Consider the following 23513-nt stretch of genomic DNA (forward strand, 5'->3'; position numbering starts at 1 on the left):
ACATGGGACTGTTGTTCTCTTGCATAACTTCCATTTCTGAATTATATATTTACAATTAAATAGATTAATTAACTATTAAACATCCTTCAATTTCACACTTTCAACAATTCAGATTGCGACACTGTTGTTCCCTTGCATGTGCCCCTCAAATTAATTTTCCCACCTCCCCTTTCAATCATTTTGGACACTTTTAACTATTCTGTAAAGTTTCCAGCGTTAATAATAACTGTAAAAGAAGCTGATTAAGTAATTGTACTATTCGAAGTCTAATAATGTCGTATAAACTAAAATTCGGTGCGGCAAACTTCTGGAAAATTTGTACAGAAATTACATAAAAATAAATAAATAAAATAAAAAATAAAATAAAATCATACCCACACGCTGACAACAGCCGCTCACCAGAGGCAGAGCAACCAAGCGAATTGCCCATCAACTCAACATCATACTCACATCATACTTTAATGTAGCTTCTGTACTTTCGATTGTGACTTTGTCATTGGTGGCATCATGATTTGGGAGACCAATCAAGCTTCAGAAAAGGATATATAAGCTGCACAACATCGAAAAAAATTGTAATTAAGCATCATAAAAAAAATTACTCCGTATATAAAGAAAGTGATGGAATTATTCAACGGAGTGAAATATTTTACTCATACTCTTCATTTCACCTTAAGTACCCATGTCAGACCCTTGACACTCGGACATGAGTAGGACACTTAGACACTTCATTTTAGTTCAAAATCATGGATATCAATCAATCAAAGCCTTAATCCCAAAAGTGGGGTCGGCTAACATGAACCAAATTTGATTATTCCGTGTAGTCATCAACATAAATCTTTCTCCTCCATCCCTTACGATCCAAAACTTCATCCTCACGTAAATCCATGCACTTCATATCCTTCCTCACTCCTTCCAACCAAGTCATCTTTGGTCTCCCTCTTCCTCGTTTAATCCCTCCATGGTCCCACTCTTCCACTCTTCGCACCGGTGCACCCTCGGGTCTCCGTCTTACATGTCCAAACCAACGCAGACGATTTTCCCTTAATTTATCTACAATGCCCGCCACACCTACTTTCTTGCGAATAACCTCATTTCTGATTCTATCTCTTAAAGTGTTTCCACACATCCACCTTAACATGCGCATTTCCGTAACCTCCATCTTTTTAATATGCTCTTTCTTAGAAGCCCAACATTCTGTACCATAGAGCAACACTGGTCTTATGGCAGTCCTGTAGAATTTTCCCTTCAACTTTAAGGGAATGCTGCGGTCGCATAGCACTCCCGTGGCCGCTCTCCATTTAAGCCACCCTGACTTAATCCTGTGGGTCACGTCTTGATCAATGTCACCATTCTTCTGGATGATCGACCCTAGGTACTTAAAACATTCACTCATGGTCAAATCCTTTCCATCCAAACTCACCACTTCATTGCTTGTCCCCCTCTGAGTGCCAAAACGACATACCAAATATTCAGTCTTACTCCGACTTAGCTTAAACCCTCTAGATTCCAACCTTTGCCTCCATTGCTCCAACTTGACATTAACCCCATCCTTAGTCTCATCCACCAAAACGATATCATCTGCGAACAGCATACACCATGGAACCTCATCTTGAATTGGTCTAGTTAATTCGTCTAGAACCGTTGCAAAAAGAAAAGGGCTTAATGCAGACCCTTGATGCAATCCGATTGTAATAGGGAAATCTTTTGTCAACCCTCCGCATGTCCTCACATTTGTTGACACATCCCGATACATATCCTTAACTAGGTCTACATACCTTCGTGGGATACCTTTCTTCAACATTGCCCACCAAAGTATCTCTCTTGGCACCTTGTCATATGCCTTCTCTAAATCAATAAAGACCATATGAAGATCTTTCTTCTTTACCCTATAAAACTCCATCATTTGTCTTATCAAATGGATTGCCTCCATAGTAGATCTCCCAGGCATAAAACCAAATTGGTTATCTGAAATGCTTGTGCATGCCCTCAACCTTTGTTCAATCACCCTTTCCCACAACTTCATAGTATGGCTCATAAGCTTAATTCCTCGATAGTTAGAACAATCTTGAGCGTCTCCTTTGTTTTTATAAACCGGGACCAAGGTGCTCTTCCTCCAATCTTGTGGGATCCTTGTAGCCGTCCATATCTTGTTGAAAAGGTTTGTTAACCAATCAATACCAATCTTACCCAAACACCTCCACACCTCTATCGGTACCCCATCAGGGCCAACCGCCTTCTTAGGTTTCATCTTCCTCAGTGCAATCTCCACCTCTACTCTCCTAATCCTTCGCACATACTCCATGTTGATTTCTTCATCACTCATAGAGGTATCTCCTATCACAACTCCATTACTTCCATTAAATAATTCATCGAAGTACCCCTTCCACCTGTCCTTGATGCCCTCCTCTTGCACTAGGACCATTTGGTTCTTATCTTTGACACACTTCACCATGCCAATATCCTTCCTTGCCTCTTGTCTTCTCTTTGCCATCTTATAAATGATCCTTTCTCCCTCCTTGGAATCAAGCTTTTCATAAACCTCCTGATATGCCTTTTCTTTTGCTTGGCGAACAGCTGCCTTTGCCTTACTCTTAGCCTCCTTATACGCTGCAAAGGTTTCATCACTCCTACATTTTCCTAAGGCTTGATAGCATTCCCTTTTTTGCTTAATTACTGCTTTCACCTCTTCATTCCACCACGAAGTATCTCTCTGTACCGAAGTTCTTCCCCTTACTTCCCCTAAGACCTCTTTGGCCACTCTTAGGAAACAGTTCTTCATTCGTAACCAGGTCATGTCCGGATCCACCTCTCCATCCCAATCCGCTTCTTCAATTACCTTTTCTGTAAAAACCTTAGCTTTTGCATCCCTTAGGGTCCACCATCTTATCCTTGGTTCTTCTTGTCTAACTTTTTTCTTCGCCTTCTCTTTCAGACGAATAGTCATTACCAATAGCCGGTGTTGGGTGACCACACTCTCCCCTGGGATAACCTTACAGTTTATGCAACTTTGTCTATCTATGCTCCTTGTGAGCAGGAAGTCTATTTGAGTTGCATTTGCTCCATTCCGAAAAGTTATCAAGTGTGAATCCCTCTTCTTAAACCAAGTATTAGCCAAAATTAAATCATATGATTGGGCAAAATCCATAATAGCTTCACCACCGGCGTCCCTCTGCCCATACCCAAAGCCTCCATGGACACTCTCATAGCCATCTCGGCTCGCCCCAACGTGCCCATTTAGATCCCCTCCAATATATAACTTCTCTGAGTGGTGGACACCCTGTACCACCTCGTCTAGGTCCTCCCAAAATTGTCGTTTCTCTTCTGCATCTAAACCCACTTGGGGAGCATAAGCACTGATAACATTCACAATCTCCTTGCCACATAGCAACTTCAGCCTTATCAACCTATCGTTCTTCCGATAGACCTCGATCACCTCTTTTGCCAACCTCTCATCGAGAACCACACCAACTCCGTTCCTGGCTCCACCATTCCTTGTTCTGTGGCTCGTTTCTTGCCCAACATACCATACCTTATACCCCAAAACCAAGCCTCGAGCTCCTTCTCCTGTCCATCTTGTCTCTTGGAGGCACATGATGTTCACGCGTCGTCTTTTCATTACTTCTACCAATTCTGCTGATTTTCCCGTAAGAGACCCCACATTCCAAGAACCAATCCGCAAACTAAATTCTTTTCTCCCACGCTCCCTCCTGATCCCAACTCCAAGTCCTTGATTATTTGACACCACAATTGGGCAATATGGCGCGTCGCTTCTGGGCGACGACCTAGCAACCCTTACATACTTATCACTGCACCCGGGTCTGGGAAGTGCAGCGCGTCGCTCAGTAGGGAACGCCCCAATGGCACGCCCTTGCTCATTTGACACCACACTCGGGCAATGTGGCGCGTCACTTCTGGGCGACGACCTAGCAACCCTTGCATACTTATCACTACACCCGGGTCTAGGAAGTGCAGCGCGTCGCTGAGTAGGGAACGCCCCCACGAAAATATTTGTTTGGCTCTTCCACAAAATAGCCAAGTTCGACACTTGGACACATTATCATAGCGAGCATATATATTCGCAAACTCTTTTGGATTTACATATGAACCTAGTCATTTCATCTCCTGCCATGCCAAAAAAGTAAAGATTAAGATCTATGGAGACAAATTCAAAAGGAACGAACATCTTGTAAGCAATTTAAGGCCACTTGACATTGTCCACATCAATTAAAGATCTAACTTGGTATGGCATACCAGTGATACCCACAGCATATTGGCATGTTATGGAATCCAAGATTATAAGTGAGAAACCCATGTGAAATTGACTAAGTGACTAACTACTAGCACATCATTCAGCTTCAAGAAAAGCAGTGTCTTTTAATGTCAGAAAATATCAAAAACATTCTGAACTTCATTCAGCAGTCCAAGTTGCTCGAATTACCCCTTTCTTACCCTCTAAAGTCTAAACAGCACGAATCTGACTGAAAACAGACACAAAAACAACCTTCATAAAGAAGTCCAAGTTGCTCAAAATATCAGGAAACGTGCAGAAAGAACAAAACACTTGAGGGGTCAAACTTATTAAAATCATGATTTTCTGTTTGGTATCACAGCCATTTTCTGTTTTTTGGTTTTTTCTTTTTCAAAATCACACTTTCTCCATTTCTTTATAGTTGCAACACTTCCCTAAAATGGAAATGTCACAATAGTTGCAACACACTATAATTGGAAAGTATTTTATGTCAAAAGTTGTACTATTATCCTTATTTTAATCTCATGGCCCACTAAATTATACTCTTTAACAATCTCTCTCCTCCATTTTAAGTGTTTTAAATTACATGAGACCTACTTTTCTTAAATACGGTGAAAAAGGGTGTGTTGCAAGTAATAAGAAACGGAGGAAGTATAATATATGTCATATAATGAATCAAAAATCGGTCAAACTTATTAATATCGTGATAATTTTGAAAACCAACAACAGACGAGTGGAAACACCTTTTACTTGTCCTGTTTTGGGTTTTTGTTTTCAAAAAATTAGAAAACTGAAAACACAAAACAATGCCAAACAAACAAGAATAGTCGATTTTGTTTTTTGACATCAAACTGAACTAAAACATATTTTGTACTACGTATATATTTAGAAAAGGATTTCTAGGGTTTGAAATGTAATTGAAATATAAAAAAGAACTTGATTTGAAGCAACTTGCATGATTTGCTAGGAAGATATAAGAAATTAACTTCAAAGTTGTGCGTTTTTCAATTGATTTTATCTTTCACTACCAGTTCCTCATATGCATAGACGGAGGGGTTGATACTTATAGTACAGAGATTCAATATCATACTTCTTGGTGTTGGGATAATGAAGAGTTTTAAAAATTATTTTTAAAAAAATTATAATGAATCAGGCTAACACACCACCTGTTCTTTACACTTGCAGCAGGAGGCAGAACAAAAGGGGTAGGCTAAAACACCACAACAAGGGGAAGCACAACCTTAAAGCTGCAGTAGCTGCTATTTTGGCTCATTAGCTGCCATATTCATATATATAGGAGGAGGGTATTAGAGAGAAAATCCATACAGAAATTTGTAATTGGGGAAACCTTAGAGAGTTATGGCCTAAAGCCATTGTTGGATGATTGAATCTTTCAACTTATATCAATCAAATTGTCTAACTTTATCCATTTCCTGCATTTTTTCATAGTCATACCTGGAAGGGATTAGTCTATTGAAAAAATATTTATTTTTAATTACATAAACATGAAAGCACTTTTGAAAATAAAATTAATTGTATAGCTTTTGTGAAAATGTTTTAAGAAAATACGGCATATAAGTGATCAAATTTAAATTTCAAAACCAAAACATACTGCTCATCTTGTAAAAGAATGGAAGGAGTATGTACTTGGAGACTTGGAGTATATGACTCTTCACTAGTTATTTTCAGGTAGTACATAATTGATCATACAAAAATTTGGGATCACCTTATTAGCTGTTTCGGAGTATTCGGATACTTGAGCTCAGGTAGTTCTCACAATCCATGGATTCATGTAGATCTGCATAACACTTTATAAATACTCAACACCAATTAGCAATCACCAAAAAGTCTAAGGGTGTCAGGTGTCTAATCAAGATAAGCAATTTCATGAATTCTACCGTTCAGATTGTTACCCGAAAGGATCTTGAGCAAGGATAAGCCCATTGCTACAAATTTGATCTAACAACTTCTACCAATGTTCACCAGTGGAGTGAGAAATGCAACGTTGAAGAACACAACGCCCAAGCCAATGAGTAGCAATCTCAACACAGAACTTTGCAGCCGCGTTTAAGATGAACTGCCACGTAAAAATAACGTAATATGGTGAAATAAGTGCAATAAGACTAAAAGAGTCATATAGCTAGTCCAAAAAAATTAATTCTTTTCATTGTATCAAGTAAAGAAGAACTCAATATCACACACTAACAAAAGGCGGACATACTAATTAGACATATAATTGACATTAATGACATCAGCTACGAATGGGTAATTGAAAGCACTTTTAAATGACTAAGATTGTGTAAAAGAAAAGCTCCAAAAAAAAAAAAAAGAAAAAAAAAAATACACACCAACTAATGATGTCAAATTGAAGCAGAAACTAAGATGAGAAGTTAATTTAGTCAATCTTCTCTTCGTCATAACAGCCTCATTTAACTGATATATCAAATTGCAGTATTCATTACTGTCTATCACGTTAACAATGCAAATACTTGGTCTACATGAAAATCTTATCAAACAACCCATTCTATACATCAGCTACAATGAAAACAAGGAACAGTTGTAACAATCTCCTAGCAATTGTAAGAGTTAATACTTGCTCATTGACATGAAAATAATTAGGCAAAAATAATAATAACTACAATGCAAAAGCTGTGCATAAATTCTGTGAGTAAACAAATATCTTTCATGAATAAGTACATGTTATCCGCAACTGATTTGAGGAATCAGGCAAAATAAGAGTAAGAATTGCTTCACTCACTTTTGAGGAGAATATAATCTATTTTAGTCACCTAGGAAATCTCAAGTATTGTTTGATGACCAATACCTTATTATCATCACTGCTAAGGCATTGAAAGCAACACTGGAAAACATGATTCCCATTCAGATCTTTTATAAGATCAAGAAATACCGATTCAAGAGCTCAAATCACCATTGAAATCTACTTCCTTGATTTGAGGCTCTTGATCAATTTCTGCACCACTCATGACCTTAAAAAAAAATTAAAAAATAATTAATTAAAAAAAAAAAAAAACAATCCTCATTAATGGAAATCATTGGCAAAACTATATAAATAAGGCTAACAAGGAATAATCAATTCATTATGTTGAATAACAATTCCCATGTGTATTTAAGGAAATTTTGACAAGCTCTCCATGGTTTTTGGTCAACACATGTACAATCCTCATTCTTTGTTCAAAACTGCAGACATCTGTATGAGACAATTTCCAAAGACATTCATCATCATCAGCTCGACAACATGGTTAATAATGAACAATCATTTCTGAATTAGAGTAACAGAAAAAGGGAAAAAATGAACCCAAAGTCCAGTACGGCTGACAAAATAATCTTCAAACAACTCTTCAGAGATTATTTTTAGCCCAAATCAAGACTTGAGAGTGTCAAAACCTTAATTAAACATTGTAAAATCCAAGTTCTTAATAAAACAACCATCTCAAATCTCAATTAACCGTCATTGTAGTAGAAGCCCCTGACCAAGACCACTATTCAACCATATATTCTAGCACAAGAACAACTAAGTCATTCATGAGAGTGTCCTTGAAACCACCATGTATTGCTTTACAGATTGCAGTTTGACACAGTTCAGTGATATGAAGTGTAAGTCTCTTCCTGATAACAGAAAAGATCAATGCAATCAATAAGATATATATATATAAAAAAAAATTAAAAAAACATTTGACCTTTAATTATCAGTGCTATTGATGAATATGTGGAGGCCCCTGATTTTTTTTTTTTACTCCCCTACCCAACCTACCTTTTTGTATCATTCTCTACATCTCTTCAGGTTGAACTATCAAAACAAATTAACGTTGAGCTATCAGCAAACTGACGTCACAAACACCATTCTTCATGACACATTCAGATCATCCCCTCCCCCCTACCCCAGCCAATGATTCAATAATGGTTTGGCCGTGTTATAATTAGGTACTCAAACTTTTAAAAGCCTTTCATCTTCCCCCATCACAAATCCAATTTAAGCAATTATAGGTCCCAAACGATCTTATATCAGACACCAAAATATGAGTTAATGAAATAATGTTAATATCTGCATAAATGGGAACACATAATCCTTGGTCAGCCAACAAAACAACAATGGCAAACTTAACTTTAGCAATCTAAATCACAAACCTGAAGGTTAAAAAAAAAAAAAAAAAAAGAGGGGGGGGGGGGGGGGGGGAGTCAATCTCAAAAACAAAAGATAAGAGAAAGCAGGAAAATTATGACTAGATCGAGGGATAATAATTACATTAAAAAAAGATTAAGTTGAGTTGCTTACCTTAGTGTGATAGACACTACTTGACTAGAATTCTCTCTGCCCTACTTGATTCCTAACTACTTTATATCCTCTTTGAAATGTTTTAATTTTTCATAATTGTAGTTATAGAACAGTTCCTTGCACAATCAGAATATAAAATGAAACTAAATACTACTGACACCACCATATTTCAATGCACTAAAATCCCACAAAACAATAACAATTGTACAACTCACTTGAATTCATTATCAACAAGGCAACAAGACACAGAGATCATCATTATCATTATCAATAACTTGATGATGTCATTTCTTCATCTAAAGTTGAACTAACAGTTTATTATCAGTTATTCCATTGTTCTAGCCCTAGCATAATTCACTCTTATAACAAAGCTGAATAAATAAAGACAAATTTTAACAATACCATGCATAATCAGCTTGTTCAATCTTCCACCTTCAATTCACCCTCACCTTCAACTCCCAAGATTGCTGGTCAGCTTCAGCTAAACCCTGCCTCGTTTTTTCCATCACATTACTGAACCCCAAAATCTTAGGCATAACGTTGCACCTAACCCTGGAAATCTCACCTGAACAAACTAAACAAATTTAAATAAAATTAACAAAGGTTTTTTAAAAGGTAATTAGAAAAGATAAATTCAAAAATAAAAAATAAATAAACTAGAAAGATCAGTATAAAGATTATAAACCTCATTTGACCCAACCGATCTGTTTGACAGAACAGACATAAACAGTATCCTATAAAAACATTATTCCTTAAAATATACAGTATATATCACCACAATTGTGTCTGTACCAAAATACTTCCTCCACTGGATCATGTCAGCCCACAATTGCTTTGAATTTTCAGACCTTCGAGCCTTCAAGAATATGTCAAATATTACTTTATTTGTAAATTAAATTACAAAAAAGAAAGTTTTAACTTTAAAACAATTTCCTAAACTCAAAATACAATAGTTGGCTCTACTTCAGCAAAATGCATAACAGCAGCAAATCATAAATTCATGGATGGATGACAAACTGGACTCTGGTAATTTTTTTCATAACTGAGGGTTCTTACAAAGATCCTCTAATTTCAGTTCTCAACACATGCAACACATCACTAATCACATTTCCCATCTCCTATTCCCCCACAAGAACACAAGCTCAGTATCTCCATAGTATATACAGTAGTTAGGAATCCAACAGAGGCACAAATATATCCCATTGTATTCTCCATATGATCCTTGGTTACCACAGCAAGTAAATTAGAAAAAGAATGCAGTCAAAATTTTCGTTCAAATCAAAGGTTGTTCAAATCCACAACAGTAATTCCACCATCAATCATTACATCGCCAACAGCTAAATAGTCTTTTACAGCACTAATACACAAGTTTTTAGCTTATTCAAGTTCATAAACATTACCGCACTATGAAAGAAAAGTTTTGTGTTTGAACATTTGAACCAGGGCATTTATCAGAAGAGAGGGATACAACTTACAAGCGGGCCTTCCTGTTATGATTGTTCTAGCTTGCACTTACACAAAAGTAGAATACAGCCAGATGATGCTAATCAATGAGCTTATCCAGAAAATAACAAGTAGCAAAACAAGGAATTGATGAATATCAATCAAGTTCCTGTAGTCAGCATATTCCATCAGATAAACCCCGCCTCACCGGTGACCACACTACACACCCAGATCAAACACAACTAGGCAGAAATTATTAAAGAGACGCGATGTCTCAAGGAAACCAAACCACAGTTTGTAAAGCTAGTGAATTACTATTACATGTTACATAAGAAGGATAAGTCTTAAATGATGGCTCAAATCATCTACGTTCAGCAAAACCAGTGAGTACGAAACCGATAAGTCCTCGTGTTTTATGCATAATTCAAGCTCGAGTAAAACTAGCGATGTGTCTAACGGCCAAACCTAATTCATTGGAATCAAAACATAACCAGTGAATATTGCAGGCTCAAAAGTACTTTACCAAATTATCACTGTTAATAGTTCATCAGTTAATGGTAACCCTAACACCAAACTAACAAAATTGGGAAAGCAAAATCCTATTAACAAAATTAGCAAGAGGTTGTTGATCAATAATTAGCAGAATTAGATTTAATTTCACTTGGATCAACTCATACACAAACAACAAACTTTCAAAATTCCAATTTGAATCACCAAATTAAAAACCTAATCTTCAACTCTCGTACCTTAGTATGGTCCAAAAACGACAATCCAAATTCGCCGAATGCAATTTTTCATCTCTTCAAATTCTCTCCTTCTTCGCATCCAAAATCAATTTCCTTCATCAATTCGCGGCAAATTTAAAAATTCATATCGAATTGGTTTTTAGAATTTGGATCTATAATAAGATGGACAGCTTCAAGATTTTTTTTTACTTGAAGTCGGTCCAGGCTCAGCCCAAATTTCTTAAATTTTTTCGCGAGCTTGGTCATATTCATTTTTATGATTTTTAATCAATTTTTTGCCTAAAACTTGGTCCGGCACTCCGGCCTGAGCATGCGGCTTATTTTACTAAAGTATGCGCAAATTTTAAAGGGGTCGTTAAATACCGCCGTTCATTTTTATCATAACCGCCATCATTTCAAGCAAACCGACAAATTTGCCCTTATTAACTTTTTTTTCTCATTTTCTTTCTCTAATCAACAACAACCATCCCAACCATCACCTTCTACACCGGACAGCCACAACGACGGTAAAAGTCGACGATAAATGGATAGTGATCGTGGTGGCTCGACGGAGAATGAACCGGTGACGCCACCCTCACGTTTAGAACAGGTATGACTTTTTCTCCGGTTATTGTGATTCGAAATATTGATCGGAGAAACCGACTGACGACGTCAACCGGAGACAAAAACTGGTTAACCGTTGCGGTTAGTGGTGGGCATGGGCCGTGCCGGGCCTGCCGTGGGCCGTGCCTAGGCGGGCCATGAACAGTGTCGTGCCGGGCCGTGCCGGCCCACGGTGGAGGCGGGCCGTGTCGTGCCGTGCCGGCCTTCAAGCTTCCCCTGTCCACGGCACGGCACGGCCCACCGTGCCGGTCGTGCCGGGCCGGGCCGCCCGTCGTGCCGGCCACCGTGCCGGCCCACGGTGGAGGCGGGCCGTGCCGGCCACCGTGCCGGCCCACGGCTTACCCTTTTTTCTTTTTTTTTTTAAAAAAAAAATTAAAAAAAACTTTAAAAAAACTTGAATTTTTTTTATGAAAGAAAAAATTGAATTGAATAATTATACAATTTAATATTTGAATTTAATAATTATTAAATTTTTTATGGAGTTAAGTTATATTAAATATTGTTTAAATTATATTAATATTTATTGTTCATTCATAATTTATTATATATCATATTATTCATATAACTATATAAGTATTAGACAAAAATTAAATAACAATATAACATATTCCATAAAATTAAAAGTTGAAAAAATTCATTCATAAAAATTTATTAAGTAAAAGATAATATGAACAATATAACATATTTTGTTATTTTATTATACGGCTAATGTTAATAGAGTACATAGCCAACATAGGAAATACTAACATTTTCACTAATTAATAGAGTACATAGGAAATACTAGAATTTTCGCTAATTAATATTAATTCTCGAGTTGTTGGTAATCTTCAATCAAGGTCTTCATTATCTTCTTCGTCTTCATCTTCGGCTTCATGTTCACTAGCTAATGCGGAGGAGCTAGTTGAACCAGAACGATCGGAACCATCGATGTTGTCGTTGGCCGTAAAAGTACGATCTTGGATGCGTTCTTGGGCATCCATCCAATCCTTCAAGCAAACACACATTTCTAGTGTTTCGGGCTTCAAACTTGTTCTTCTATCGTCTAGAACCCTTCCCGAAGCACTAAAAGCTCGTTCCGAGGCAACGGAGGAGGCTTGGATGCTGAAAATATCACGTGCCATTGCCGCCAAAATTGGATGCTTTGTGCTTTGGGATTTCCACCAATCTAGGATGTCCATCCCCAACCTCGAATCTTCGTCCAAGCCTTTCATGAAGTCGTAGTTTAAGTACATTTGCAACTCCGAAACATCGCTTTGTGTTCGCCTTGATGATAATCCACTACCTGAAAACTTAGATAACATGTTAGCAGCTTGGGCCGCCAAACTTTTGCCCGTTTTACTTACGCTTTTGGATGTTTGAGAAGGGGCAAAATGAGTGACGGTTCCATATTTAGATTCATAAACTCTATATAACTCAAAAAATTTATCTTTCACATGATTTTTATATTGTTCGACACCATCACCGAGTTGCATGCATTCATAGTAAATATCAATTAGCATAAATGTGCCATCATACTTTGATCTAGGATCTAAAATAGAAGCAAACATATAAACCATAGGAAGCTTAGTGTAATATTTACGCCATTTAGCCTCCATTTGTGGAACATAATCATTGTAATCTTGTTGTGATCGATGTTCATAAAGAAGTTGAGCAAATAAACATGCATTTTGAAGGAATGAATGAATGCAAGGAACATAAACAGAAGAAAAACAGTGAGTCATACTATATAATAATTGTAAAAATTGCATATATTTTTCACAATTATCCCAATCGGAGTCTGCTATCATGAATTGTGGATACTTATTATTGTAAAACAATGAAAATGGAACTCTATACGAAAGTGCCTGACTCAACATGTCATAGGTGGAGTTCCACCTAGTTGGACAATCCGTTTTAATTCTAATAGGCTTTATCTTATTTTGCTTAAGATATCGCCTCCATTCCTGATACCTACTGCTAGAAGACATAATAGACAAAACAGCATTTCGAATTTTGGAATAGTATGGACCAATTGCTTCTTGTCCATCCTTAACACACAAGTTTAAAACATGACAAATGCATCTAATATGTAATGCATCTCCATCCATTATGACATTATACAAGTTTGGTTTAATTAGATTAGCACTAGCTGTCATGGATGTTGCATTATCAAACGTCATGGACATGATTTTGTCCCTAAGACAATATTCATCAAGAGCACTCATAATACAATTAGAAATATTAAAGGCCGTATGGGGGTATTCAAGCAATTTGAAATAAATAATACGTTTTTGCAATAACCATTCACTATCAACCCAATGACAAGTAACACACAAATAATGTAAACCATAACCACCATCCCATGCATCAGAAGTTATAGAAACTCTTGAAGTAAGAGTTTTAAGTTCTTCAATTAATTTCATTTTGTATTCTAAGTAAGTTTTCATGGCAGCTGTTTTAACGGTTTTTCGGGAGATTTTTTTGTGTTGGGGTTGTAGTGCTCGTTTAATGTAATTGTTAAACGGATCACTTTCAGCAAAAAGAAAAGGTTGTTCGGCTTGGACTATCATTCTCCCAAGTTCATCCCTATCCCTCTCATAATTGTAAGTGAAGCCATAAGGATGGAATTGAGAAATTTTTGGTTGAGTTGGGTCAGTACTAGGGGCACCACATTTTTCACTGTGTCGGTTTAGGTGCCCCGTACCGCCTTTGGCTGGAGCCGAATAAATATTACCACAAGTTTTACACTTGGTTTTTTCACCATCTTTACTTAACAAGAAATATTGTCAACATTTACTCTTTCGGTTTTTCAAAAGGGTCATTTCTTCTTCGGTGTACCATTCAATGAATGGGTTATCAGATGGGGGAATAGTATTTTGGACGGATGGGTCACTAGAGCCGGCAGGTTGTGTGTTGCTTGCTTGAGTTGTTTGATAGTTAAATTCAAAAGGCATATCATGTGCTGAGGCATAATAAGGTGGAGATTGGGTGCTTTGCCATGGTTGGAATGTCCCTTGTTGATCTAATCCGGTGGGAAAACCGGTAGAAAACCCGGGGTCGGTGGGATTGCCCATTGTAGGGATTTGCATAGTAGGGATTTGCATTGTAGGGGGGGCATAGAAGAGCCTTCCAATGATCGTTTAGATTTGGCTTTTTTAGAGGAGGATTGGTTCGGGTTTGATGCCATGATTAATTAAGATTATTAACTAATAAATAATAATTAACAACAATATTAACAATTATAACAAATTAACAATTATAAGTTTATAACACTAACAAAGTACAAATTATAACAATTAACAAGTATAAGTATAACTAGTAATACTAACAAATTAATAACAATATTAATAACAAATTAACAAGTAAACAACAATTAAAATAATATTAATAATAACAAGATAAAGATAAGAAAGATCTTACAACCGTGCTTCAAAGCTTTCCACTAAACCGAAACCCAATTTTTTTTTCTTAATTATTACTTAATTAGTAAGTTAATAAATTTTCAAAAATAATTATAATAATAGTAGATTATCTAAATCAATGAGATCCCAGGTAGGTTATGGTTAGGATCGACGTTGTCCAGAGCCCAAATCCCGCCTTAGACAGATTTCAACAATCCAAATAACCCACAATTAAAATAGAAAGTAGTTTTTATGTAATTAAGTAGTTCCAAGTATACAACAACAACAACAACAATAATAATAATAATAATAATAATAATAATAATAATAACAATAATAATAACAATAACAATAACAATAACAAATTAAAATAAAGTTGAGTTAGATCTTACAATGACGCTTCAATGCTTTCCCAAATTTATAATTTCTCGAATTTATAATTTCCCGAAATTATAATTTCCCAAATGTAAATATAACAATTTTTTTTTTTTTTTTTTGGTAGTAGACTTATAATATTAAAAATGTAAAATTTATAAGAGAATAAGAGATTAAGAAATATTAAGAGATTATAATTTATAAATTATAATATATGAGAATAAGAGAGTAAGAGAATGAGATGAGAAGATGAGTTGTGGAAAGAATTGGAAGTTGAGGGTGGTATTTATAGGTGAAAATAGAGCCGTTTATAGCCGTTGGAGGGAAAAAACAGCCGTTTATAGCCGTTAGCCCGCGGGCCGTGCCTGCGGGCCGTTCCTGCGGGCCGTGCCACGGGCCATTTCACGGGCTCGTGCCGTGTCGGGCCATTTTTGGGTTTTTTTAAACGCAGCCCGCACGAGGCACGAGGGGCGTGCCGTCGTGCCGGGCCGGGCCTGCCTTCGGGCCGTGCCGTGCCGGGCCATCCTCGTGCCGGGCCCGGGCCGCCCGCGTGCTGACCCGGCCCATGCCCAGCTCTAGTTGCGGTAACCGGGTTTTGTCTCTGATTATTGTCACGGTAACCGGATTTGGCCTCAGGTCTTGCATAACCGATGGTAGATATCACGGTAACCGGATTTGATCTCCGGTTACCGTCCACGGTGGATGGTAACCGAATTTGCCCTCCGATTGATCATGGTAACCGGAGGTGAAATCCGGTAACGGTCCACGGCAACCGGAGATCAAATCTGGTTACCATGCATGGGTTCCGGTTGACCAATATTTTTTTTTCATTTTTGTTATTTTTTTTAATTATTATTATTAATATTAAATAATTAATGTTATTATTAATTAAAAAAAATGGGTTTTTCTACATTATAACCCTCTAACTTTTCATTTTCTACGATGTGCCCCCCTTTTTGAGAAATCTACACTGTAACCTCAAAAAACATTTAGCTTCTATACGGCAATCTTGCCGTTAACAAATTCTGTTAGTGGAGCACACTCACCACTTACTAATATTTTTTTATCGATTTGCGTGTTGGAAATGGTTCCGTTAAAGGTTTTGGGGGCTATTTTGGCCCTAAAGGGCCCAAATTGAGCTCAGATTTGACAAAAAAATGACACAAATGTCTTGTTTTGCGTATTAAATACATAAACACGCAAATTGAGACATTTCTTAATATGCAAAACGAGCCATTTGTGTTATTTTTTTGTCAAATCTAAGCCCTTTAGGAACAAAATAGCCCCCAAAACCATTAATGGGACCATTTCCAACATGCAAATCGATTAAAAAATATTATTAACTGGTGAGTGGGCCCCACTAATGGAATTAGTTAACGGCAAGGTTACCATATAGAAGCTAAATGTATTTTGAGGTTACAGTGTAGATTTCTCAAAAAAGGGGGAACATCGTAGAAAACGGAAAGTTAGAGGGTTATAATGTAGAAAAACCCAAAAATAATTATTTGTATCAGGCGTCATTACCAGACTATGGCGGTGATGGTGTTAATTATAGTCCGCATTTTCAAACTAAAAAAGTGTTCCCGACCTACGAAGCGGCTCTTGATTGAACAAGAGAGAATGCCACTCCATTAGGATTTTTTTTTTAACAAATTCATCGTATAAGAAACAGAGAAACGGGCTTCCAATTAATTATATGAAATGTGACTGAGGGGAGAGGAACAGAGGGGAAAATCGGGATAGAGAGAATGCTATACGCAAGAACACGAAGAGTAAGGATTGTAAATGTACGTTTTAAATCTCGACTCGATGTTTGAGGGACATGGAAGGATGGGTCCTTATATCAAGAAAGGGTTTAAAAGGCATGCATAACCATCCGCTCATGGTTTATCTAGAGGGTCACCGACAAGTTAGTGGTCTTAGTCCAACTGCAAAACCACTTGTTATCGACATGACTTCTGCTGCAGCCAAGCCCCGTCACATTATGGCAGCCGTGAAAGAGAAGTTCCCGAACGAGAACCCTAACAAGAGACATATCTATAATGTGAGAAGTCGTGTTCGGCTAGATGCTTGTGAAGGTCGAGATGTTGCATTGCCCACCAATTTGTTCACTTGGCAAATGAGCACAAGTATGTCACTTGGATAAATGTCGACCCGGATACCCGTGCTATCACCCATGCTTTTTTGGCTCACCCAGAGATGGCCAATATGCTACGTACATATCCACATGTCATTGGGATGGATTCTACTTACAAGACGAACATATATAACATGCCATTCTTCGAGCTCGTTGGTGTCACGCCTACAGACCAAAACTTTCTGATTGGATATGCTATATTGAAGAGTGAAACTTATGATAGCTACAAGTGGGTTTTGGAGAGATTAAAGTTGTACATTGGATATGAGGTGGCTCCAAAAGTTTTTGTAACTGATTGTGAGTTGGGGTTAATGAAGGCATTGAAAGAGGTCTTCCCAAACTGCGCGCATTTACTCTGCGGGTGGCACATTAACAAGGATGTGTTGGCCAGGACGCACTATTTGTGTGGGAAGGATATGGTGATGGCCGAGAGATTTCGAAATGGTAGATGGAGAAGAGTAATGTGTTCGACCACTGTTGCCGAGTATGAGTTAGAGTTGCAAACTATGAAAGCGACATGGGGAGCATCGAACCCACCACTGGTGAAATACGTTGAGGAGCAATGGTTGGTCCACAAGGAGAAATTCGTACGTTGTTGTTGGACGAATTTGGTTATGCATTTCAACAACGTCAACACATGTAGAGTAGAGAGCCAACATTCCGTGCTTAAACAATGGTTCAACAGTTCTACGGGAGCATTAGACACTATCTTCCGCCGTGTGCATAGCAACATTGAGGGTATGCTGATCGAGATTCGTCACCAATTAGAGGACTCGAGACGGCGAATGGGTTCGCAGCACAACGTCATGCCTTTACTTCACCTTAACGGCTTTTTGTCATTTCGAGGTCTTGATATTTTACAAGGAGAGTTAAGGAGGATGAGAGAGTTATCTGATGACGTGTTTGATAGGTGTGGGTGTGCGTTGCTGACGACGCATGGTCTCCCATGTGCGTGCACCATGTGGACAGCAATTTGTGCTGGCACTGGGTTGTATTTGGATCAGGTCCATCCATTTTGGAAGACCTTAGTGATCGGTGATGGCGTTGATATTCCTGTTTTTGCTGAGGAGTCAGAGCAGGATGCATCCTTGTTTAGGTCTTTGGTGGATGAGGTCTTAGATCGTGATCCGAGCTTTGTGCGGGGTGTCAGCCGGGTCCTATTTGAGGAGCTACACCGAGATCAGGCAGATTTTACGGATCCAGAGATCAACGAGACTACAAGGGGTCGGCCACCGACAGGCCAATGGTCTACGTCTACTAGGCGTAATCGTAGCGGATTTGAGCATATTTTGGGTTCTCGGGACCGTCGAGGTGGGCGGAGGGGTCATCGTCGTGGTGGTCGTAGACCACCCATTTTTACACCTTCAGGTTCATTGTTATTCATTTTGCTATTGTTGTTGTTGTTGTTGTTATTTTTTCTAAATTTGTCCTAACTTGTAAGGAATGATTTGAACTTGGAGGAATTTGCATATTTGGACAAAATTCCAGCCTTCATGCTTCCGTTCTTACAAGGGTGGAGTGATCCGCTCGGTGATGGAAACTGCGGATTTCGATGTGTTACCGATTTATTCATAGGTAACCAGAATGAATGGATGTTAGCTCGACGTTCAATTGCAAATGAGGTTGCTGCTCACCGCGGCATTTATTCTCAAGTATACACTGCTAAAGAGTTAGATGGAGCAATACACCATATCACATGGATTGGAGGGAGATGCGGCATGGACCATTGGATTATTGTTATTGATGACTTGTTTCCGCTGTTATGTGTTTTGGTATTGGGAGGGACAGTCGTAGTGTCTACCCATGACTCACTGTACTACCTTGGACTGCTCCATCAACTGCCACTGGTCCGTATAGGGAGTTTTGCATACTATCATTATGGTGGCATTTCGTGCGATTGGAGTTCGAAGATAATTTCCCGGTTCCTCCTATTGCTACTCCTTGGTTCCGTATACGTGATGATACCGTTATAGGTTGGGAGGACCGATATCAAGATAGGCGTGCTACATGGCAAAATCTATCTGGTAGTGAATGATGTTAATAGGATATGTATTGTTTTCCTACTACTTAGTTCGAAATACTATTATAATAACATTTAAAACATGACATTGAATCCAATAATTGTTTGCTCCAAATCTAATAACACTTAGAATATTAAAACTCTTAAAATTACATCAAACCACCAAATCTAATAACACTTTGAATACTAAAACCAAATCTAATAATATAATAAAACATATCAATCTTCTAACATGGCATTCCACTCCATGATTGTTGTAATACCCCGTATTTTCATACGTATTTTCCTAATTATTAATTAGGAATTATTTTATAAAAAGGGTATTTTAGTAAATTTATTATTTGGAGCCAAAATAATATTTGAATTTTGGCGCCAAAAGTATTTTGAAAACTAATCATTATTTTGGATAAGATTTATTATCCATTTATCCTATTTTAAAAACCGGATTTATTTATAAATTTCGGATATTTTAATTAAGGCAAAAGCTATATTTTATTATTATTTTAATAAGTCCGAAAATATAATTTATTTAGCTAATAATTTCAGATTTTCTTATGTATAAAATCTGATTTTATAAGTTAAATTATTTGGTAAATATTTGGTATTTTATTATTTAATTATTTATTACAATATATATTATTTACACAATTATTTTTAATTCCTTAAAACTAGCAAAATATATTCCTAAATACTAAATAGGAAGGCTGAAAATATGAGCTTAGGAAAGCTCAATAATTTCGGCCATCCCATAAAGATTTTGGGAAAATATTTTGGTAATTTGTATTTTAAATTATCTCCCTAAAATCTCCTATTTTCCATAATTCTAATTCTCCATCTTTTTGATATCCAATTATTATCTTTTGTAGCCATTCATTCTTCTTAATTATTCCCCAAGCAATTCCAATTTCCTTAATATTTTTCATGACATACATACCTTCCATATTCAATTATACACAATCCCTTCAAATATCAAAACTTTCCTTAAATCTTTGCTTACTTCTCCAAGTAATCTCTTAAACCCTAATTACCATAATTATTCCTACATTTTCCTACCATAATTCATGCTCATACTAGCCTATAAATACCCCTTCATACCTCTCACATTCTTCACACAAATTCTCTTCTTTTCTTCTCCTCAATTTTACACAAATCATCCTGTCCATCTTTGAAGCCAATTTTCGGGCACTTCTGGTCAGTTTTTGGGGTAGTGACATTTCACAGAGAGTTGTTCCTCTGGAAAAATCCTTGAGGTTAGGCTCAAGAATCACTCAATTCGAAGCTATATTGAAGGAGTTATAGCCCCTGAAAGTTCTGCCTATTATTTCCTGCGCAAATCCAATTCTTTTCTTCTCCTTTTCTTTTATGCAATTATTATTATTATTATTATGGGAGATTAATATGAAATTATTATGAGTAGTTTTAATTATATAAAATCATGTTTTAATAATATTCATGTTGAATTAATTTAAGAGGTTCATGTACATATAGTTGGGAGGGTTTAATTTAATTATTTGTGATTATTTGTTAACCTTATATTGATTAAGGTTATATTTATTTGTAGGGTGTTTTTGATCAAGCTACTTGAGAGTTCTTTTGAAGTGTTGTTGGCTAAGTGGAGATCAAGGTACGTTAGGTGGCTAGATACCTTGAAAGTGATCGATTTGAATAACATGTTTGAATGATGAATTGAATTAAATTGAATTGAATTATGGTTTATGAATTAAAAGTATGTTTAAAGGATTGGTTTTAATAACTAAATTGGATTATTGATTTTTATAACATGTTTTGATTAATTAATTTATTATTCATGTTTAAAAAGGATTGATTTTAAAAGCATGTTGAATTTATTAAAAAGAAGTTTGGATTATTATTAAAGGTTGAATTACTGGATTTAAAAGAGGATTTATAGAATCGTGGATTTATTATTATTTATGCTTTATAAGCATGTTAGTAATCCCACTATGCGGATTTGGTTTATTGATAAGACTATGGACTTTGTATGACCTAGTCTTTCCTCAAGAATAGCTTTGTAATATAAGGAGACTAGCTTGGGGGGTGTGCACACTTGGAAGAGGAATTGGTTTTAATATAAGGAATTGATTTTAAATAATTGGAATTGGTTTTATTAATTATTGATATTGGAATTATTGAGAATTGGTTTTAAACCATGAGTTTGGAATTATTGGATTATTTATTGGAAATTGGTTTTAAAGCATGTTTGCGAATAAACTGAGTTTAATTATCTTGCACTTATCGTACTTAGCATATTTTGCTAACCCGTACTTCTTATTTTTTTTGGTTTGCCCTGTTACCGTAATGGTAAGCAGTGTTGCTTATTTTCAGGTTGGAGTCAATAAATGATGCATTGGAGTCCTGGGATTGGTTTTCACTAAATTAGGAATTTGGTCTTCTATCTATTTTAAGTACTCATAACTTTGGTTACTATTTATGGTTATTATTAATAAAGAAGAGTATTGAAGTTTCCGCTGCAAAGTATTGTTATTTTTAGTAAGTTGAGTAGCCTTGCGTAATCGTGCGGCGGTAATACGCCTAAGTCTATCTCTAAGGTATAGTTATACGTATTATACTAGTATTTCCGTAGAGGGAGATTTGGGGGTGTTACAATTGCTTCCTGCGCCTCAATCACCGTGGGGGTGATGTTGCCTCCCTGCTCAGCTATGAACTTGCGCAATGGAGACATGAATTTTTGCACCCACTACACAAATGAAAGTAAAAATTTAATTAAGTCAATTTTAATTAAGATAATTGAATAAACGAAGGTAATGAAATTAATTAATTAAAATTAAATACAAGAATTTTTTTTTTTGCAAAATACAACTGTCAAGGGCCTTGCAGATAATAATGAAATTCCGTTGCATGGATTTGATTTTGTTCAATTGCAACATTTAGATAAGTTCTGTAGTAATGCAACACTCGTTAGTATATATTTTACATATTTTCAATTTTTATTTTTAAAAAAAACTTCTATTAAGTTATCATTTGTTTAACTAATTTTTTTTTTTTTTATATTTTTTCATATGTCACTTTGTCCTACAAGATGTGGTTGACATGGTTGTAAACGAAGTTGGAGATTTAATTGAAATAGAAGATAAATGGTAATTATTATTTTAATATATTTGTATATATTATTATTATTATTATTATCAATTATGATAAATTAAGATTTATATTTGATTAATTTTAGATTTATTAGTAAATTATTTGTATTTTGATATCATGGTTAGGGGAAATTAAAACGAATCCAATTAAAGATTTGGGATAATGTATTTCCTGATTATTCAAGACAAAAAGACCTACTTGCTGATTCTACTAAGCCTTTTGATATAGTTGTTACTTCAACAATAGTCAGATAATTTAATGGTAAGTATCATATATTAGTCATTATAATATTCTTTTCTAATATTTACAACGAATAACCTAATTTGCCATTGTCATTTTGTTTACAGGAAAAATTTAATCTAAATATGAAAAACCTCATTTGCGATTCAACTAATTTTTGGGGTTTAGATTCAGTTGATGTAAACAGAGAGTTAAATGAAAGAGAAATTGATGAAATTAAGCGATTAATTGAGCCCATTTTTCAATTCTTCAATTTTGGAAATGGAGGATAGCGTGATTGATTTCTGGGTTTGATTTGATTTGGTTAGGGTTCATTATGAGAAAAAATAAAACAACTCAAGATTGAACAAGATGTAAAAGGGTGGATTTTTTTTTACCCATATAATTTTTAAAAATATACCCCATACAATAAAAGTCCATGTCCCAAAAAATAAAAGCCATAGATATTTTATATTTTAAGGTTAAAAACATGGAGTAATTATTATGGTTAATGGAGTTTGTCTTTTACACTACTCTATACTATTATATTTTACCGGTTTTTTTTAATTTGCAACCCACTATTTTTGGCGCTTGATAGATAATTAAAGAAAAATACATCAACTAAATATGTTATGACCACATTTAGGAAATTTTGTAAAAAACTACCAATTAAAGTGCATGTTTTGAAAACAACTACCTATTAAATTTTTTTTTTAAAAGAACTACCACAAAGTTGTAAAAAGTTTAAGTAGCACTACCAATTTAATAATTCCAACTAGAATAATCGGCATGTAGGTTCTACTTTTTACCTTTACCTCATAAAATTATCATCTAAATTGACTAAATTACCCTTCATAAAGGTAAAAAGTGATAAAAAGTAAGACTCAAATACCGGAGATTTTAGCCAAAATTGTTAAAGTGGTAGTG

General features: G+C 36.1%; 1 protein-coding gene and 1 long non-coding RNA gene across 2 annotated transcripts; one reads left to right on the forward strand and one right to left on the reverse strand.

Annotated features, from left to right (window-relative positions):
- Positions 1-3936: 3936 nt before the first annotated feature.
- LOC145616597 (uncharacterized) lies at positions 3937-10971 on the reverse strand. Its single transcript, XR_014107667.1, has 7 exons — positions 10733-10971; positions 9336-9399; positions 8946-9117; positions 7074-7876; positions 6163-6326; positions 5976-6057; positions 3937-4122 (listed from the first exon to the last, which is right to left on the reverse strand). It is a non-coding gene; the product is annotated as an uncharacterized LOC145616597 (long non-coding RNA).
- Positions 10972-16912: 5941 nt separating this feature from the next.
- On the forward strand, positions 16913-19262 carry LOC145617110 (PKS-NRPS hybrid synthetase cheA-like). Its single transcript, XM_081671798.1, has 4 exons — positions 16913-17219; positions 17288-18595; positions 18716-18986; positions 19085-19262. Exons 1-4 carry the CDS (start codon positions 16913-16915, stop codon positions 19260-19262), a joined length of 2064 nt encoding a protein of 687 aa, XP_081527924.1.
- The last annotated feature ends 4251 nt before the right edge of the window (positions 19263-23513 follow it).

This window comes from Chenopodium album, chromosome 26 (genome assembly GCF_948465745.1).
Source record: "Chenopodium album chromosome 26, dcCheAlbu1.1, whole genome shotgun sequence".
In the NCBI taxonomy this organism is placed as follows: domain Eukaryota; kingdom Viridiplantae; phylum Streptophyta; class Magnoliopsida; order Caryophyllales; family Amaranthaceae; genus Chenopodium; species Chenopodium album.

Coding starts and splice junctions, on each gene's coding strand:
- LOC145617110 (XM_081671798.1), top strand. CDS start 16,913: ATGGAAGGATGGGTCCTTATATCAAGAAAGGGTTTAAAAGGCATGCAT. Junction 18,596..18,715: donor ACCCATTTTTACACCTTCAG/GTTCATTGTTAT, acceptor ACAAAATTCCAG/CCTTCATGCTTCCGTTCTTA. Junction 18,987..19,084: donor ATTGATGACTTGTTTCCGCT/GTTATGTGTTTT, acceptor TGGTCCGTATAG/GGAGTTTTGCATACTATCAT.